General features: G+C 38.2%; 3 protein-coding genes across 6 annotated transcripts; 2 read left to right on the plus strand and 1 right to left on the minus strand.

Annotated features, from left to right (window-relative positions):
• Positions 1 to 283: 283 nt before the first annotated feature.
• LOC140776413 (uncharacterized) lies at positions 284 to 7,396 on the minus strand. Of its 4 annotated transcripts, XR_012106882.1 has the most exons (10): positions 7,246 to 7,396; positions 6,771 to 7,179; positions 6,581 to 6,698; positions 5,840 to 5,961; positions 5,646 to 5,731; positions 4,973 to 5,082; positions 4,864 to 4,893; positions 4,434 to 4,528; positions 4,157 to 4,257; positions 284 to 812 (listed from the first exon to the last, which is right to left on the minus strand). XR_012106882.1 is itself a non-coding variant. In XM_073120121.1 (9 exons), exons 1-8 carry the CDS (start codon positions 7,352 to 7,354, stop codon positions 4,472 to 4,474), a joined length of 1,041 nt encoding a protein of 346 aa, XP_072976222.1. In that variant the 5' UTR covers positions 7,355 to 7,396; the 3' UTR covers positions 285 to 812; positions 4,434 to 4,471. The 4 variants fall into 4 exon arrangements, 1 of the variants encoding a protein (XP_072976222.1); XM_073120121.1 differs by lacking the exon at positions 4,157 to 4,257 and having other exon boundaries at positions 285 to 812; XR_012106883.1 differs by lacking the exons at positions 284 to 812; positions 4,157 to 4,257; positions 4,434 to 4,528 and adding an exon at positions 5,332 to 5,414.
• A 254-nt stretch (positions 7,397 to 7,650) lies between these two features.
• Positions 7,651 to 12,355, plus strand: LOC140776231 (zinc finger CCCH domain-containing protein 11). The gene is made up of 8 exons (XM_073119864.1): positions 7,651 to 8,045; positions 8,141 to 8,225; positions 8,332 to 8,472; positions 8,554 to 8,642; positions 10,514 to 10,702; positions 10,833 to 10,963; positions 11,053 to 11,149; positions 11,948 to 12,355. The coding sequence occupies exons 1-8, from the start codon at positions 7,872 to 7,874 to the stop codon at positions 12,125 to 12,127; spliced, it is 1,086 nt and encodes a 361-aa protein (XP_072975965.1). The 5' UTR covers positions 7,651 to 7,871; the 3' UTR covers positions 12,128 to 12,355.
• Positions 12,356 to 14,996: 2,641 nt separating this feature from the next.
• LOC140775999 (NEDD8-specific protease 1) lies at positions 14,997 to 16,774 on the plus strand. The gene is made up of 2 exons (XM_073119525.1): positions 14,997 to 15,750; positions 16,533 to 16,774. The coding sequence occupies exon 1, from the start codon at positions 15,062 to 15,064 to the stop codon at positions 15,731 to 15,733; it is 672 nt and encodes a 223-aa protein (XP_072975626.1). The 5' UTR covers positions 14,997 to 15,061; the 3' UTR covers positions 15,734 to 15,750; positions 16,533 to 16,774.
• Positions 16,775 to 18,281: the final 1,507 nt, after the last annotated feature.

Below are 18,281 nucleotides of genomic sequence, written 5' to 3' on the forward strand. Positions count from 1 at the left end.
TTATTCTCTCATGATTATTTCTACAATTCTTGGATAATTATTTCTTTACGACTTAACTTACTATAATTTACAGAATATAAATATTATCATAAATAGCATTATAAATTGAATTACGACTAAGAATTTTAGATAGAAGAAAGACTAATCCACTACGGGAATAAAGATCCACAACGATCTTGTTTGAAAAGAATTTTATCGTTTATGGGAAGGCAAGCAGAAGGAATCCAAACATAAAATGAATGCATATGGATCATAGTAATTCGAAATAGTTTGGATCTTGTTTGAAAAATGACAGAGTAGGCATCAGAAGGGCAATCAGTGAAATTGAAATCACAATGAGTCTGCTGCATGCAATGCTTCAGGCATACAACCGAAATATATTCTTCCCATAATTCATAGAATCTCACCAGCATGAAGTATAAACCAATGAAACCATCATAGTTTCAAAGTTTTAACATATCTTATGTATACGCTAGCAGAAACTGCTATTAAATCAAAGGAAGCTAGAAGAGCTGAAATGAACACTAAATTTAGATGCCTCAACCAAAGGGAGTATCAAGTTGTCCAAAGGAACTGACTTATCCTTGATCTCAGGACTTAAATCTATCTTCTCTTTTGACACTCCTGCCTTCTCTCGAATGTCTATCAAGCTTCTCCCTGATTTTTCTCCTAGCCCCTGGTTTCACAGATTGAGCTTCAGCATGATCAGTAGCTATGAAGGTTGTCAGCAGGGTAGTAGACATGCATGACATTGCATCTCTACAAGAAACGTCCCCTACGAGTCTTGCTTGTTATATTTGATTATTTTCCTCCTGTTACCATATAAAAACTTAAATTATGTTAGTATAGAGTATCTAAAAGATATGAAAAGAGGCTAAATATGCATCACATTTATGGCAATCATGTTTTTCTTGGAAGTAAAGCTGCAGAGATAAAGTTTCTGCAACTAGGTAAAATTTTGCAAGAGATGGTAATGGAAGCTAAAGATTCAACAAGAAAGGAACGGCAAATAATTTGTATTGACAATGGTTTGGAGGTAAGAGAAGTCGAGAGCTAAGTTGTTCAAGAGGCCTCAAGATTCTCTGGTACAAATAGACTAGACCAAGGAAAAGCTTAATGATTTCAGGTTTGAATTTTTGAGAATATATCTATATTTCCTAAGAACGTCTAAATGAAGAAAACATAGACAGAAGTGAAGAGAAACACCAAAGCAGGTCATGACACCAAAAAAGTTCTTTAGGTTAGAGAAAACATTAATTGTCATGCTAAATACATTTTCTTAAGTATAGCTCTTCTCCATTTTTGAATCATTGATTCCAAAGACTTAACTAATTCATACCAAAATTGTTGGTCTAGCAAAAGTATACATGCATGTATCATCCTTCTACATTTTGGCATCTCATATGCTGAATTTGTAATCATTCCATCCTAGAGAAAGCATCATGGATACAATCATACGGACAGAATCCACCACTTTAGCACAGAGAGCTTAATAGCAATATTGGACAAGTAAAAGGGTGACTGATGGATCACACGTACAAGCAAATAAGAACCACAACAAGATTAAGTAAATTTTATGACTGGATTTACCATCCATTGAATAACAGGTGTAAATTCCTCGCAAATTTCAGGAAACCATAGGCCATTCAGTGAAATTGCAACCCAAAGACCAATTGGCGGTTGAGAAGCTTAGCTTCCATAAACAATAAGTATCTTTAAGTATACAACTACAACAAGATAATTCTTTGAACCAGCGTAAGAATTAAAACCTCATGCAGATAACTGAACTACAATCTTACAATGCTAGTTACCTTTTCATGAATACCTACAAATTGCAAATGTCTGATCAATATCTGAAACTGATGAGACAACAGCAATGTATATCATTCTGCATCACTGTTTAGATAAAAGAAACAAATGAGTTTTACTAGTTTCTTCTTAAACAGCATAATCTTTCCATTTCTTCAAGATTCTCCACCTAACATAAGAACTCTAAACCAGAATGGCACAGTTGGTAGTCCACCGTAGTTTATCACTTTATCTTTCTCCACTAAGGGAATTTCCAAGACAAGTACCATGTTACTGTAAAGATGCAACTACCTACACCAACTTCTACCAGCAAATAATCATTTTTTTGCAATCAAATGTATCATAGGAAAAGAAGTACATAATAATGAATTCACAAGGCACCAAAGTTTACTACTTTATCTATTTGGTTAATCCTTTAGCTTTTGAAGAAGCGCATCATTGCATATCATCTTTTTTCATGCCTGCCTGGGCCCATTAAGTCAATCTAGTTTTCTTCAAGAACACCAATTGCCTCAGTCTGATATAAAAATTCCTCAACCAAGCTTCAAGACCCAACTTCCAACTTTACCCAAGTTAAGAGTCAGCATGAAGAAATTTCCTTCCAGGCTTCCACCATATCAGGCCTTTTATGCTTCAACCTAAATTCCAATTTGAGAAGTTTGGCAACAAATTCGATAAAGATGGCAAATTTAACTGCAAGGAAGAAGAGATCATAGTGAACATCTATTGGGTACTAAGATCTTTCTACCTACTCGATACCACGTCTTGCCACTCAATCATGGAGTCATTTCCAGCAATAAATTGCAGTGTTGCAGATCTTTCTTTGGTGGAGATGGGTAGGGGAAGAATGGGAGAGGGGAAAAAGGAAAGGGAAAGGGGGAAGGTGATTTTTTTACCACTCAGAGAGGAAAATTGGTCATTTTCAGATCTAGGATAAAAGAGTGGGTAACACCTTTTTTTTATCTCAACAAGATCTTGGGAAAAAGTTAACCGGATAAATGGGGTTTATCTGGTTCTTTTATCCCAACAATTTATTATCTGTTTGGCACTGAATTCTAGGATAAATGGGAGTTTATCACGGATAAACCCCCTTATTTGCTTTTGCCAAATACTTTTTTTTCTATTTTTTCTTGTTTTTTGATGATTTGTTTTTCATTTATCTGGATTTCATGGATTCAAAATGAAAAAGATCAATTTTTTCAACGAACAAACCTAAACTAGTTTTGTATCCAAACACCAGTTTAAGGTAAAATAAGTTTAAGAATGACCTACTTAAATCCAATTATCTCCCTCATCTTCCCATTCATTCAACTATTTTATACGTATCAACAAAATCTAATTACTGTTTTGCCAAATGGGGCCTAAACTAGTTTTGTATCCAAACACCAGTTTAAGGTAAAATAAGTTTAGGAATGACCTACTTGAATCCAATTATCTCCCTCATCTTCCCATTCATTCAACTATTTTATATGTATCAACAAAATCTAATTACTGTTTTGCCAAATGGGGCCTAAACTACTTTTGTATCCAAACACCAGTTTAAGGTAAAATGAGTTTAGAAATAACTACTTAAATCCAATTATCTCTCTCATCTTCCCATTCCTTCAACTATTTTATATTTATCAACAAAATCTAATTACTATTTTGCTTTTAAAAAGATATCACTTCAATTAACTATCCTTTTAATATTTCTCTCTCCTCTCTCTTTCTTTTTTCTCCTCTCCTCACATCCACTATAGAGGATATTTAGGTCATTTGACATAAAATATCTCTTAAATTTATTAATATTAAATTTCTTTTATATCACATCAAGTATAATTATGACACTAATAAATCGGTTTACAATAAAACACAATATCTTTTAACCGATTTAAGCTACCTTATTCAAGTTTAGAAAATGAGAGTAACTAACTTATTTAGGAGTTAAACTACATTCAAATGCCTTAGAGATAAAAAAAAAAGTAGCAAATCTCTCCTATTTGGGTGCACTAGAGAGGAGTAAAAAAAGAAAACGAAGAGAAAATATAACAAATAACATAAATTGATTTAATCTCTAATTGTTAGGTCCTATTAATTTATGATAAAGATCATGAGTTCAAATCCCCATGTATGGTTGTGCACTTGCGCCTAGAGCTACTGCCATTCAATTAAAATAGTGTATTTGCAAAAGCATTGTTTCACACTTGTTGCAAGACTACAATAGTTTGTTTCAAAGATTGAGAGATAGTGACATAGATGAAAGGCAAACATAAGATTTAACATTCTCAGCGGCAATAAAAATTCCTCAGAATTCAACATGAAAAGAGGATTTTCACTTGATAAATTCACTTAAAAGGAAGCATAGCACCTCATCTTCCCAACCATCAATTACTTTACAAGATTTTTGGCTATCATTCCCGCTTCTGTGTTGTTGCACCATCATGTCCTGATATGGTAGACTAAATGGAGCTAAAAGAATCACAGAGAAATATGACAAGATGTAAGCATACTTTCAAGAGTTGGTGCATGCTCCATTTATTTGGTTGAAACATATCAAATCTATGCAGGAACAATAAATTAGGTCGAGCAAAATATTTCCACATACTCATGAACACATGATCTTGTTATTTGATGCTAGTAGTTACCTTTTCTAAACAACTTTGATTTGACTGAATCAACAGATTCAGCAAACATCCCTTATCTCATATCCACTGGATCTTGCTCTCTCAGTTACTTCCCTCTGAAAGAGAGAAAAAAGAAGAAAAAAACAGCTTAGTCAATATAATGAATAATTTGAAGTGGATGAAAATCCATCTCCGATATTACAATTCACATAAAAGACTGAAGCCGCTTTCTCTTGTGCACATATACATGGATGCTCCTAAAAATCCACACCACTATCAGGCTTTCTAAGTCACAGTTTTCTTTTGTTTATCAATCCAAGAGATAATTTTGAGAGGCTAATTGAGATCTCTGTTTAGATATGTCACCAGAATACACACAGGCTATTTGATAACAAGTTAAAAAGTTGTCACAACACTGACTTTCCAAATAACTTCTAATACAATGACAAACCTGTATTTGTGCGGTTACGTGTCCTGCACCCTGTTTTCCATGCAAGAAGTACTTCAATAATGAATTACAGCCCCCCTCAAAAGTTTAAAGCACAAGGAATTATATGTACCTCAAATTTCATCATTATCCACGATACTTCCTTCCACATTTGCAGGTGTAACTCTTCACATGAGGATGGAGCTTGAATGGTCTCAACATGTTGAACAAGCCTTAAGCTACCTGCAATAGAAATGCAGCTCAAAGGAAGAAAATATAACTAACAGACATGATACCCTATTTCATAGAGAGTAAAGGCTAATTACAATAAAACAATAAGTCTTGCTTCTACTCTACGAAAGTTCTATCAATAGCAACTTGCAGATTTTTCAACATTTCATCAATTACATCTACTAAAAAAGTAACATCTTCTGCAAGATTTTCAACTAGAAGTGGTGTATATAGATTTCCCCCAATCAGGAAGTAACTTGCCAATGCACAGCATGTGCCGGATAGATATTGGCACAACACTTCAGCATGCTTCATGCGGGTAGTCAGCACGGTCAGCATACATACTGTCATGAAACCTTTCATGTGTCAGCAAAAGGTGAGTATAATTCATCAGCACTACATGGATAAGCTGATATTCCTAATGCAAAAGTAGGCATACTAATACCACCCAGAACGCGGCATTTGCCTACTCTAGTTATTTGTCTCAATTCTCGAAACTACAATGTGCATACAAGTGAAGGGGAAAAAAGAGCAATAATAGATCATCAAAGAAATTAAGCATTGTATGTATCTACTTGTAACAAATGCCTCTTCCCAATGTTCACGGTCAGACCAAGATGGTGCAATCTCTCGAAGTGGGATTCCAATACTAGAGCAGACCCTAGATTAGCACAAGTTTGGAATAACATAAGTAATAAGAGCTAAGCAAAATACAATGCACAACTGAATTTTTTTGGCAATGTACAAAACATAAAACATAAGGATTTACTCAATCACCAGCTGACGTATAACGCCTGGAAGGACGCCATCACTTATTGGAGCAGTTTGCACTTCAAGCATACACTTTTTCTGTTGATCAGATGAAGGCTCATCTCTGCTTTGATTAATCATCTGTGATGGGGCAATCAAACTAAGTATCCAAGAGATGTACTTAAGAAAATTTGATATATTACATAGAAGTTAGACAAGATCAACTAGAATAACAAATTCAGAAGAATCAATATTAAGCAGGAACCAACCCTGTTTCAAATCGGTGAAATTCAATTGATTTAGAATTCCAATTTCTCCAAATTTGTTGTTTGGGATCGCTATGTGATGGGATTTCAATTGATTTTAGTGGGTTTGGATGGATTTCAGTAAATGTACTGAAATCCAATGATTTGAGGTCGGATTTATATGAAATTCATTTGCCACTTTAAGTTAACCTTTTCAATTCTCAAAACTAACTTGTATTTAGTTACATTTATTGAAGCATTTGAGTAAAATCGGGAAAACGAACATAACGAAATGAATTCCTACCTAGTTTAAAACAACAAGACTAGATAGATTTCATTTCAATTTAATATTTTCCAAACAGCAGAGTTCACATCCAAATGAAATTAACTGAATTCACTGAAGAATTGGTTCCAGACCTACCCTAAAGATTGCAAGTCAAATAACTGCACAAATAAGCAAAATGATTACAGATAATTAGCAATAACAAGATGAAATGAGAGAGATCACAACTTGCCTTGCGACAGACAACAAAGAAGTTTGTCACACTGCCTTCAAGAATCCGATCCCCATCATTCGTCAACAAGAGCTCCGTCGCCAAAGGCGGCCTCATCTTTTCCAAACCCTTCCTCATCCTATCATCAAGGAACAATAAAAAGAAGGAAGAAAATAGATATAAAATACTAAAAAATTCCCTAATCTCTCACCGCGCCCAATCGGAATACTTCGCCATAGCAACATCCCTCCCGCGTCCAGCCACCGCCAAGTGTGCTCCACCGAGTCCGAACACCGGCGGTACGTAGAACCCTAAATGGAGGTATACATCGATGCCTTCCTCGTCGTCCTCGCGGCTTCGAACCAGAGTTGTGATCGCCAACTCGTCCTCCCTCTCCGCCATCCGCCGCTTTGCGAGCGCCAGCTCCAGGCCGGTCCGCAAGGAGACGCTCACCAACGGCTCGACGGCCGGCGAAAACTCGGCTCGGGGCCGGACCAGTCCGAGCAGATCGGGCCGGGAACCCGCGAGGAGTCGGACCGAGTCGGAAAGGCGGCTGAGGTGGCGGTCCCAGAAGAGGAGGAGGGTCGCGTTAACGTCGGTTCGAGTCGTGGTGTACGCACCTGAGGAAGCGAAATTAGTGAAAAATTTTGGTTTATTTTGCTTCGGGATTAGGGAGGTGAGGTTACCGGAGACGGATTCGAGGAAGGTTGAGATGGGAGGGACTTCGCCTGCCCGAGGGACGCCATTGACGACGAGGTATCTCGTGCTCATTGCCATCGGACTACGGTACGTCATCGCAGCGGAGAAGGAGAAGACTGGGACTGTAGAACTGAGAAATTGTCGGATAACACCCCTTATAACTTATTATTATGTATAAGTATAGGGAAAAGAATCGAATTATAAATAGTTGAGATGCATGGTGTTATTTGAATATTTGCTCGTAAATAAGTAAAAACCTGGACCCGCTTCTTAGAGTGTGAGTGGGACTCAATCTAGGCTTGGCCCAAGTGACAATATTAGACCCAATAGGAGCATAATTCGACTCAGACACTCACACTGACTCACCTGGTATATTTGGGCTGCACACAGAAGAAAACCAAATTGGTCACGGAGATAGGAAGAAACCCTTGCGCTCCCATCGAAGCCACAACGATCTCCTCCTCCTTCCTCCATCCTCCCTCCTCCTTATCTGCACCAAGCTTAGAGGAATCGATCCGATACGATTAATAGAGTAGGGGAAGGAGAAGAGGCTTCCTCTTCCTCTCTCTTTTCTATTGATCTGTGTGCTCTCTCTCTTTGATGGTGATCTCCAATGCCTCCAAAGAACCAGCCGTCTAAGGGCGACATCGCCAAGAAGCAGAAGGTTGTCGAGGACAAGACCTTCGGCCTCAAGAACAAGAATAAGAGCAAGAATGTGCAGAAGTACGTGCAGAGCCTTCAACAATCCGTCCAGCCCAAGCCCGACCCTTCCAAGATCGCCGCCAAGGTAGCCTTTTGATATCTTCTGCTTCCCCAAATTGGGATTTTTACAAATACCCAGTAGGCAATTTTTGTATTAACTATTTTTGATTCGAACTTCAGAAGAAGAAGGAAGAGGAGAAGATCCGGGAGAAGGAGCTGAATGACCTTTTTAAGATTGCAGTTAGCCAACCCAAAGTTCCAGTTGGTATGCCTTGTTTGTGTTTGATTTAGTGGCACTTGATTGTTTTGGGGTTTTGTGCTATAATTTTCGGTGTTTTGTTATTTATACATGTTTTAATGGGATTTTTAAGGTGTTGATCCAAAGTCGATATTATGTGAGTTCTTCAAGGTCGGTCAGTGCACCAAAGGGTTTAAGTGCAAGTTCTCACATGATTTGAATGTTCAGCGAAAGGGTGAAAAAATTGATATTTACAGTGACAAGCGTGATCAAGGTGAGAGAAAAAGCTCGTCCCTGTTCCCTTTATTTTTATTCCAATCATGTTGCATGATACTTTTTACTTTGTTAATTTCAGAGACAATGGAAGACTGGGATCAAGAGACGCTAGAGAAGGTTGTGGAGTCAAAGAAGAATGAGTATAACCAAAACAAGCCTACTGAAATTGTATGTCACTCATTTCTTTCCCTTGGAACTTGCATTATGTTGTGGATCGGTTTTGCATGCAAGGAGCTTTAAACTTAAAGAGTTTTATGTGTTTTTATTTACACTAGTCTCACCTTCGAAATTGAGCTGTTGTACTTCTGTCAGCCTTCATCAATAGTGATTAGTTCAGTAATTTAATTCTTCAACTGGATCTGGTTTACTTGTCTGTTGGAATAACGTATTAGCAATTTAGCATATTATCTATGATGACTTGTTGGAACTTGCATGATTGTGTTGTGGCCATATGTATATTCATTACATACAGTTAACCCCTATAGATTGTTTTGTATCACGGATAAGTAATATTCCTACCCCAGCACCATTCAGTTGATCTTTTGCTTCTCTTGCAAAGTAAAGATTCAACCTAATAGGAACAATGTATATGCGTGGACATTGGCTCCTGAGGTGCACGATTCTAAATTATAATCATGAAAGTAACCTACTCTACTGTCACTGGCCTTGCGGTTTTCATGGAAAGTCCATCCATGTCTGATTTTGTTTTGTTTGGGAATTTGAAACATACTTTCAAGAGGCTGATTTCAGGTAGTAAACAGTTATATGAATCTGCAGTCATGTAGATCCTTGTTATCTTTGACTTAATGTCAGCCCCATAATGTTGGGAATTGTATTGCCTCATTATCAAGAAAGCTCATAACTAGCCTTTTAAGTACTGTTTTGGATAGCTGCCTGGTGAAATTGTCAATTGCTCAGGTGATTGACATTGGATAGAGACTAAATCCTGCATCAACTTTATTGTAGTTTGGGATTTGCATTTTTATTGCCCTGTTGACCTATCTTGTGGAGAAATATTTCTTAAATTTGTCTTCATACATTCAACAGGCTGGATAATTGCTACAGACACATATTCATACTGTTAATGGGAAATATATGGGCACAAGTAAATTATATTGTTATGGTTTCTGAACTTCTGCAATTGCAGTGCAGTTATGTTTTTAATTATGTGGAACTGGTTGTCAAACTAAGGCCAACTATATTTATGGGAAAAATATTACTCACATGGGTTAGAAACCTTGCAGGTATTTATAAGGTAGGATGATTGTCCTTCTCTTTGGATCAATAGAGAAAAAGCATATACATGTCATGATGTAATACAAATTCATCTCTGTTGTGATTGTAAGTCATCAAGTATACTCACATGATAATTTGCTTTCCTAAAAGAAGATAAGAGAGTTTGCATATGTAGGAGAAAATAAGAGACATTGCATGTGTATTTCAGTGAATAAGTTCTGACTTCTGAGTGCCCAAGAATTTGTTTTGAACATATGGAAATTTCAATCCCAGCATGTTCAGTGTTCATGGTTGTTTTCTTCTGAATTAATTTTTGTGCCCTGAAAGTTTGGTATTTTTCTGTCATCAGTTAGTGAGGTCTAATCTTGAATATATTTGCTGGTGAAGCTGTTATTAAATTTTTTTTATTTAGATGTGATCAAGTCACTCCTTGCATCTCTGGCCTTGTATATTTGATAATTGACATATTATTCTTGAAACTTCAGCATTCATAGTAATCATCAAAGGGAATTGCATGCAGCTTATAATTGATAAGCGAGTTCCTAACTCTTGGAGCATGTTACTTTCTAAAAGGGGGAAATTGGAAACTAGCTAACCCATGTTTTCCCTTCCTAATTTCTTTATCTTGTGGAAATGTTCATTTACCCATGTCTGATGATACTTAGTGCCTAACCGGGCATTCTATGTGCATTGCCCTTTCTTGTATAGTTTTACATGGGAAAAGATTTTATATGAACTGCCTCTGTAAATACAGATCCAGCTTCTGCAATCTGCTAAGGTTTTCAGTAATTTATGCTTTGCAGGTTTGCAAGTACTTTCTTGATGCGGTGGAGAAAAAGCAGTATGGTTGGTTTTGGGTTTGTCCAAATGGTGGTAAGGATTGCCACTATAGACATGCTCTTCCACCTGGATATGTGCTAAAATCTCAGATGAAGGCTTTACTGGATGAAGAGACTGAAAAAATATCCATTGAAGAGGAGATTGAAAATCAGGTAAACATCACACTCTTGTGATATTAAAATCCTGATAATGCCAGGTTTGAATTTTGAATCTATTATTGTTTCTCTCAAACTTGAGTTCTCCACTATTCTACCGTAATTGAAAATTGTCATCTTCCCACAGCGTGCAAAAGTTGCAACTTCCACTCCTTTAACTACCGAATTATTCATGCAATGGAGAAAGAAAAAGATGGAAGAAATGGAAGCTGGCCTTGCTGCAATGCGTGCAGAGAGGGCTAAGAACGACCGCATGAGGTGATGTCTTTTTGTTGTTCATACCTGCTCTTTAGAACTTGCTTTCCCCATCATTGTGGTGGCTAAATTGAAACTTACAATATTTTCAGTGGTCGTGAGTTATTTCTGTCGGATGCAAGCTTGTTTGTTGATGATGCTGAGGCATATGACAAATATGAAAGAGACGAAGGTGTACCCGAGGAAAAGGTACAATCATCTATTTACTCTATCAATGCATGGCCTAACTAAAACACTTAATGAATGCTCTTCTGAAAATTCAACAGGACAAATGATATGAATATGCTGCTTGTTTGGATGCTTTTTGACCAATTTTTGTTTTCATGTAAGAGTAATGATGGACCGAGGACAGTAGTCTTATATTTACGCTTCAGAGCTGTTTGAATGAACCAACTGCGGCTGGCCACTTGTTCTGTTTTTAGTACGAGAGTATCTCTTCTAGCACTATCTGACTTTGGAACTTCTAAACAATCAAAGAAAGCTGTCAGAGAAATTGTTATAAATGATGTACAACTGCATTTGGCTCACATATTTGTTGGTTAGGAAGAGAATTAATTGTAGCAGTGCGATGAAATCTAGTGAATCGAATTGAATAACTTTAGTTAACTGAATTTTGAGTTACTACATGTTTGACAAACGAGCATACACTTTGGATTAGAACTTCTGGGGGAAAAAATTATGAGTTACATGCCAGATATAGTTTGGGCAAATTTTGGGTTTTCCTAATCAATTCTTAAAGTTAAGAAGTCTCAAAAAATCACCATAATCAATTCTATGTAGGTTCTTTAGGGACGAGTGTTACAGGATATAGCAAGCTGTTATTTCATTCAGCCATCCAGATATATCCTGAAAATTCTCTTTGGGTTTCTGAAACTTGTGATTGCATTTGTTGTCATTATTCTTGGCTAATCTTTTAGTAGCATTGCCTTTTTTAAATAGATCATAGTGCCTCTTATTATGCACTCATTTATCTTGTCTTTTCTTCAGACAAAGGATAAAACTTCGAATGAAGGGCCCAGTTCCTCAACTTCTTTTGACAAGGATGCAGAAGAAGTGCTTGCTGATGAGGATGACGATGACGAACTGGACATAGATGAGCTAAATGAACTAGAAGCAAGTCTATCCAGGACATCCATTCAGATCCGTGAGCCAGGCGTAGAAGCATAATCCCAAAAATTTTGCATTCTTGTGTTGATGCCCAGACTTGTGTCTTCCTTTACGGTATAAAATGTAGACATTTATGGAGAGTGTGTGAACAAGCTGATGTCTGTATTATGATCATTAAGATGTTCCTATAACTGGTCATACTTCAGTGTGTCGCTAGTGACAGGATCGAGTTTTAATTATTTAATGAGCTTTTGGAGAAGCTGAATTTTGAAGCATCTTTTTTTCCCAGTTTGGCAAGACATAATTTACACCAGACTGGTGCTTGAAGAGTTCTTGTTTCCTTTCCAAGGCTAAATTTCAACTCCATTATTGGAAAGCGTGTATTTGGACAGAGTTGCACTCCCTGTTTTTTTTGTTTATTCTTGCTTCGCACTTGTCAACGGTATTGAGTAGCCAATTTGCTTTATTTTCCACGCAAGCGTGTGCTTGGAAATTTGCATTGGATTGACCAGGAGAAAGCAAAAACTCCTCCTAATTTGCCATTTGTTTGTTGGACCTATCATTGCTATGAGATCGATTAATGGGGGTGATTAGAGCACCATCGCCCTCGTATTATGTCACCAGAATTTGCGAAAACATATCAGATCAACAGCAAAATAATTGTGGAGATCAAAGCAAGACAAGCCATCCAACATATGTACTTAAATATGCATTACATTACAAAGTACATACACACTGATGAGTAATTCCATTGGAATAGAAAGCAACAGCACCAGGGGTTATGACTAAAACAAAAACCCCCTCCTGCTCACAAACTTCTCCCTGTAACTTTAAAAAACAACAGCAACAGAGAAAAGATCGTAAGACCCACTTGTTAGCAATCCTTCCTAGGACTAGAAAACTAACAAAAGCACGCAGATTCATTTTCTATCTCTCAATCTGTCACATTATAAAAGAAGCAACAGGAGAGAGAGAAAGAGTACTAGAGAGATGGCTACACGGATAGCTAAGCAAATAGAAAAATAAGTATGCTGATAGGAGAGAAATAGAGAACTATAGATGGCTAGACAGATATATAGTTAAAAAGAAATCTGTAGATAGATTCATAGATATAAGGAGGGGAGAGAGTGAGAGAGAGAGGGAGAACTAGATAGATGGCTTAGTTAAGCAGATAGAAAAATTATATATATGTAGATATATAGATAGATAGATAGTATAGATAGATAGATAGATAGATAGATAGATAGATAGATAGATAGATAGATATAGGGAGGGGAGAGAGAGAGATGGCTTAGTTAAGCAGATAGAAACATAAAGATAGATGAGGAGATAGAAAAGGGGAGAGAGAGAGAGATGGCTTAGTTAAGCAGATAGAAAAATAAAGATAGATGAGGAGATAGAAAGGGTGGGGGGGGGGGGGGGGGGGGGGGGGGGGGCGGAGCGAGAGAGAGAGCAGTGGAGCGCCGTCACAGCTTCTTCGGATTGGTGGCAGGCAGGGACTGTGACGGTGCCGCTGCCGCCGCCGCTGCCGCCTTGCGCGCGACGGCAGCCAAGGAGGCGAGGGCGGAGACGATATCGCTAAAGATCTTAGCTTTTATCTGGCCCCTCCTCGGATGAGGATTCCCGGAACCAGCGTGTTTATTCACGGGACCACTGGGAACCTGGCAACTTGTCATTCCAGGGAGGAGGAGGAGCCAACAGGGTTGAGTCTGGTGGCGAGAAGGGGCTGGGGGGCATAAGGGGGGATGTTTATAGAATAAGTGGGCCACTTAAAGTTACTTAGTTAGGTTGCTTGAAATCCAAGGATCCAAGAACTGAGTAGGAAACCACTAAGTCACTGCCCATGTCCTACGTCACACAATAACCCCTCATCATTGGCACGTCACTACGTCACTGATTACGTTATTCTAATTAGCATATTTTTTCTGGGTATATAAAGAAAAAAGCACTTCGTCTAGAAAGCGATTGCGAGCAGGAAGTTACATCGCTAAGTCCTCGACGCGTTATATATTGCGGATAACGTCGAACCATCGCTGAATAACACGTATGAATAAAGCGCTAAAAGGTGAAAAAGTGAACTATCCATTCGGATATCTCCTGCTTGTCTCATTCGGTTAGCGATAAGTGATTACTATCCATATTTTCTTAGTCGACGGATCCAGGAGAGGAGGGAGTTGTCTGGAATCTTCTTCCACACCCCACCGGCCACACCAGCCACTGGATGAAATCAGGCGACTTTTAATGCTCGTCTGCTACTACTTCTGGAATACTGTAGGTATATAATATATATACATATATATAACCTAGCGGCAACTTTAAAAGTAAAGTCTGTGGATCGTACTGACGTGGCACTCTGTCTGGTGACGTGGCTGGAAAGCAAATAATGGTGACGTGAAATGGAATTTAATAAAAATATAGCACAATTACTGTTTCATCCTAACATATATGAATAATAAATGTATTGCAGATTAGGCCTATCAATCCATTTGGGCTTAGCCACAAAAGGCCCAATACCATGAAGATCCATCCGCATAGCAAAGAATCCTGAGGCTTAAGACCATTGTTTTGTACTCCCACTGCAAATATTTTTCTTTTTCTTTTTGTTTTCTCTTTGGATAGAAAGAGGCAGGCAAGCTGCTTAACTGCCAGATTGATCAAAACTTAGAACACTCTGAGTGGTTGACGCATATAATTAGATTTCCTTCTCTACAATTAGCTGGTATTAGCAGCCTAATATATTGCTAGATTAGACTCGAGTTCATGTATATTTTTGAAATAAATATAGTTATTTTTCATACCAAAATAATAGTAATATATATATATATATATATATATATATATAATTGATCTATTTAATTGTTTAGATTAAGCGGATAGAGTTTGGTGGGGTCCGTCTTAATATTTAGGAAATAGGAAAGGTTGATATATTATCAGGCTTAAAAAGGATTAAAAAACACGCAACCCTCTCTATCCGGTCACCTTCACCTCGCCGCGATGTCCAAGCTCGGCGCCGACGAGAAGGTCCTCAGCTACGGCGACGTCGTACTCCTCCGCTCCGACCTCTGGATCCTCCGCGGGCCACTCTTCCTCAATGACCGCCTCATTTCCTTCTTCTTCTCCCATCTCTCCTCCTCCCTCCCTAACCCTAACCCTGACCGCCTGCTCCTCGTCCCCCCTTCCATCTCCTTCTGGATCGCCAACTCCCCTGACCCTGCCTCCCTCGCAGCCGCCGTTGACCCCCTCCGCCTCCACGAACGTGACCTCGTCCTTTTCCCCGTCAACGACAATCCTGACGTCACCGTCGCCGAGGGCGGCTCCCACTGGAGCCTCCTCGTCTACGACTCCGCTGCCGGCGAGCTCATACACCACGATAGCATCGCTGGTGCCAACCGCCGGGCAGCCATGACCCTCGCCGGAGCAGTGAAGGTTTTCGTCGGGGAGGTGAAGTTTGTGGAGGCGCCCACGCCGCAGCAGAGGAACGGGTGCGATTGCGGGTTGTTTGCGATGGCGATTGCTAGGGTTGTGTGTGATTGGTATTGTAAGGGCGGGAATAGAGAGGGTGAGAGGTGGTTTGGTGATTTGCAGAAGGCGGTGGATGCGAATAAGGTTGGGGAGCTCAGAGGTGAGCTGCTCAGGCTTATTCTTAGCATGATAGGGAGGAAGTGATTGTGAAGACGAGAAAGGTATGGAATCTAGAAACCATCGCCTGCCTTCTTTTGCATTATGTGAAATCTTGAATTTCTAACACCTTTTAGATTTAAATAACAGCTATGAATCCCTATCAAATCTTGATGTCTTTCAGTTCTTCTGTTTGAGTACATTATGGACTGCATCAATGTTAAGGGCTTTAGGTATCATTGAATTCGTTCTTTGTGGATGATTTTTTAGGGAGGATTTAGATGTTCTACAGAAAATTTGGAGAATTTGTTAACTTATTATAAGATTTACTACGGTAATAAGCTTATATTTCCAATCCTTTATACGTTAGTTTAATTTGTATTTTTGTCAGGAATCATATCTATACATGTTTCTGAATAATTCTGATGGTTAATAGCGCAGTGTAAGTTCCAGTGTTTTGACAACTTTATATCTATAGACAGTCATCTTTCTTACTTATAATTTCTATATTGTATTATTGTGCAAAGTTTATTAAATGTATCTTGATCCTAAAATCTTTATTACTGTAAGTTTATAAGGTCTGGTTCTATTTTCTTATACCTCATCTTAGTGTGTGTGTGTGTGTGTGTGTGTGTGTGTGTGTGTGTGTGTGTGTGTGTGCATAAATACACATGTAACCAACTCAGTTGGGACTAGAGCAAGGGGTTTCTAACAAGCAGAATTTTGGAACAACTAAAGTACAGGCTTGCTGCTTGAAATTTCCAGTTTCAGAACATGTGAATGTCATACATTGGTTTTTTACCTCAAAGCAGTCTATGAGTATGATCTTTGGACTTCTTTTATGCAGAAAATCCACGACAAGTGCTCAATTTTTTATGCAGCAGAGCTTTTGGATCATCTTCGACACTTCTTTCATACTTGCATGTAATTGATCAAATAAAGATGACATGTAAAATGTTCCTTTTCTCGAGGGACAGTCATGTCGACATTCTTTAATGAAGCTAGAGATTGCATGAGCATCAAAAGATTGAGCTTATTACTCTGCAACTACTTGTTACTGTGCTGTGAAAATCTTTGCATTGTTGACAACTGAAGCTCCTCAGCTGAATGTTTCATCCAAGAATGCTGACAGAGGACAATCATGAAATGTTCAACTTGATAGTAATGTTCTGGTATCTGATGATTTGATTCACATATGCTTGGTTTCAGACTGTCACCATGGCAGAGGTTCCCTAAAGTAACCTTATTCCTGCACATCAATTGGTAATTTGGTACTGTATTCTTCGACACTTAATATTCTAAAATCTATGAAACCAGTACCTGCTTGCATTAGATTGCTTTTCTAGTTCTATTATATTTACATTTCTTGAACAATGGCAAACACTAAAAAAATAAAGAAATTTTTTTCATCTTTTTGAGAAAAAAGGATTAAAGATCTTTCATTAGACTCCTGGATCTTTGGTCCCGCAAGATATAGAAATTTAATGTACTTTTCGCATTTGATGTAGTAAATGGCCCATACTAAGTTTTCTTTGGGTCCTTGTAAGCTATTTATATGAATATATATATATTTTCAAAATCTTTTGTCAAGTATTTTATGTATTCTCCTTCCTAGTTCCAAGTCAATGTTAATCTTCCCCTTCTTGAGAAATTTATCTGAATGAATCACTTCTCCACATTGTTTTCTTTTCTCTGTGCAGTCGTCTTTTTGTTTTAAAAAAAGAACTTCAAATTCTCTTGTTTATTTCCTCAGTGCCCTTATTCCAACTTTCCTAATATTCACATAGGATTCTGGTGTCCGACACTACAGTGCTCGAGACTGAGACAAATATGAATGCAAGGTTTTCTTCTAGTCTGTGATTTATCCTATGCTATCCTATCCATCAGAATGATCAATCCCTATAACTTCTACAAGTTCGATCGATCCTTCCAAACAAATGATAAAAGGTAGGAGACAACGATTATGTTGGTGAACAATAGCAACATAAACAAAGGCTTGGAGTACAAAGCTATTATTGAAGCCCTCTCACTCTTGAGACTCAGCGTGGCCCTCTTCAGTCCAAATGAATGGGTCCCTCCCCCATGACCTTGTGCAATAAAATATGATGGAAGGCCGTGCATGCCGGCGCACCACAGGACACGGCCATTCGCATCAGTGCCCGGAACCATTTGCATTAATTGTACGATTCCCTCCTCCCCCTTTTCTTATTTCTACATCTCACACTCGCCGACACCTCTGGATCTCGCTCTCCTCCTTCTAATGATACAATATTTCCTTTTTACAATTCACCCACCTTATCGCCTTTTGACCCTTCTATCCTATTCATTTTACAAATTACGTATAATCCAAGGTGCCTATCGAAAAAAGAGAACAATCCAAAACACCTTACTTTACCTCCAATATTTAATTGATAGCAGCTAATGGAATAGGAAATATTCGATCAGATTACGAAATAAAATTTTAAATACCTAAAATACTCGAGGGCGTTATATATTATGTGAGTGATAATAACGATAAAATGTAGGGTGCCTTTTGATAAAGTTTTTGGTAAATCTTTTTTATGGATCGTAGAGAGAGAGAGAGAGCGAATGCAAT

This window comes from Typha angustifolia, chromosome 14, assembly GCF_048772165.1.
Source record: "Typha angustifolia cultivar Huaian chromosome 14, ASM4877216v1, whole genome shotgun sequence".
Taxonomy (NCBI): domain Eukaryota; kingdom Viridiplantae; phylum Streptophyta; class Magnoliopsida; order Poales; family Typhaceae; genus Typha; species Typha angustifolia.

Coding starts and splice junctions, on each gene's coding strand:
- LOC140776413 (XM_073120121.1), bottom strand. CDS start 7,354: ATGACGTACCGTAGTCCGATGGCAATGAGCACGAGATACCTCGTCGTC. Junction 7,180..7,245: donor CTTCCTCGAATCCGTCTCCG/GTAACCTCACCT, acceptor TCGCTTCCTCAG/GTGCGTACACCACGACTCGA. Junction 5,962..6,580: donor TCTTTGTTGTCTGTCGCAAG/GCAAGTTGTGAT, acceptor GCCCCATCACAG/ATGATTAATCAAAGCAGAGA.
- LOC140776231 (XM_073119864.1), top strand. CDS start 7,872: ATGCCTCCAAAGAACCAGCCGTCTAAGGGCGACATCGCCAAGAAGCAG. Junction 8,473..8,553: donor CAGTGACAAGCGTGATCAAG/GTGAGAGAAAAA, acceptor TGTTAATTTCAG/AGACAATGGAAGACTGGGAT. Junction 8,643..10,513: donor AAAACAAGCCTACTGAAATT/GTATGTCACTCA, acceptor TATGCTTTGCAG/GTTTGCAAGTACTTTCTTGA.
- LOC140775999 (XM_073119525.1), top strand. CDS start 15,062: ATGTCCAAGCTCGGCGCCGACGAGAAGGTCCTCAGCTACGGCGACGTC.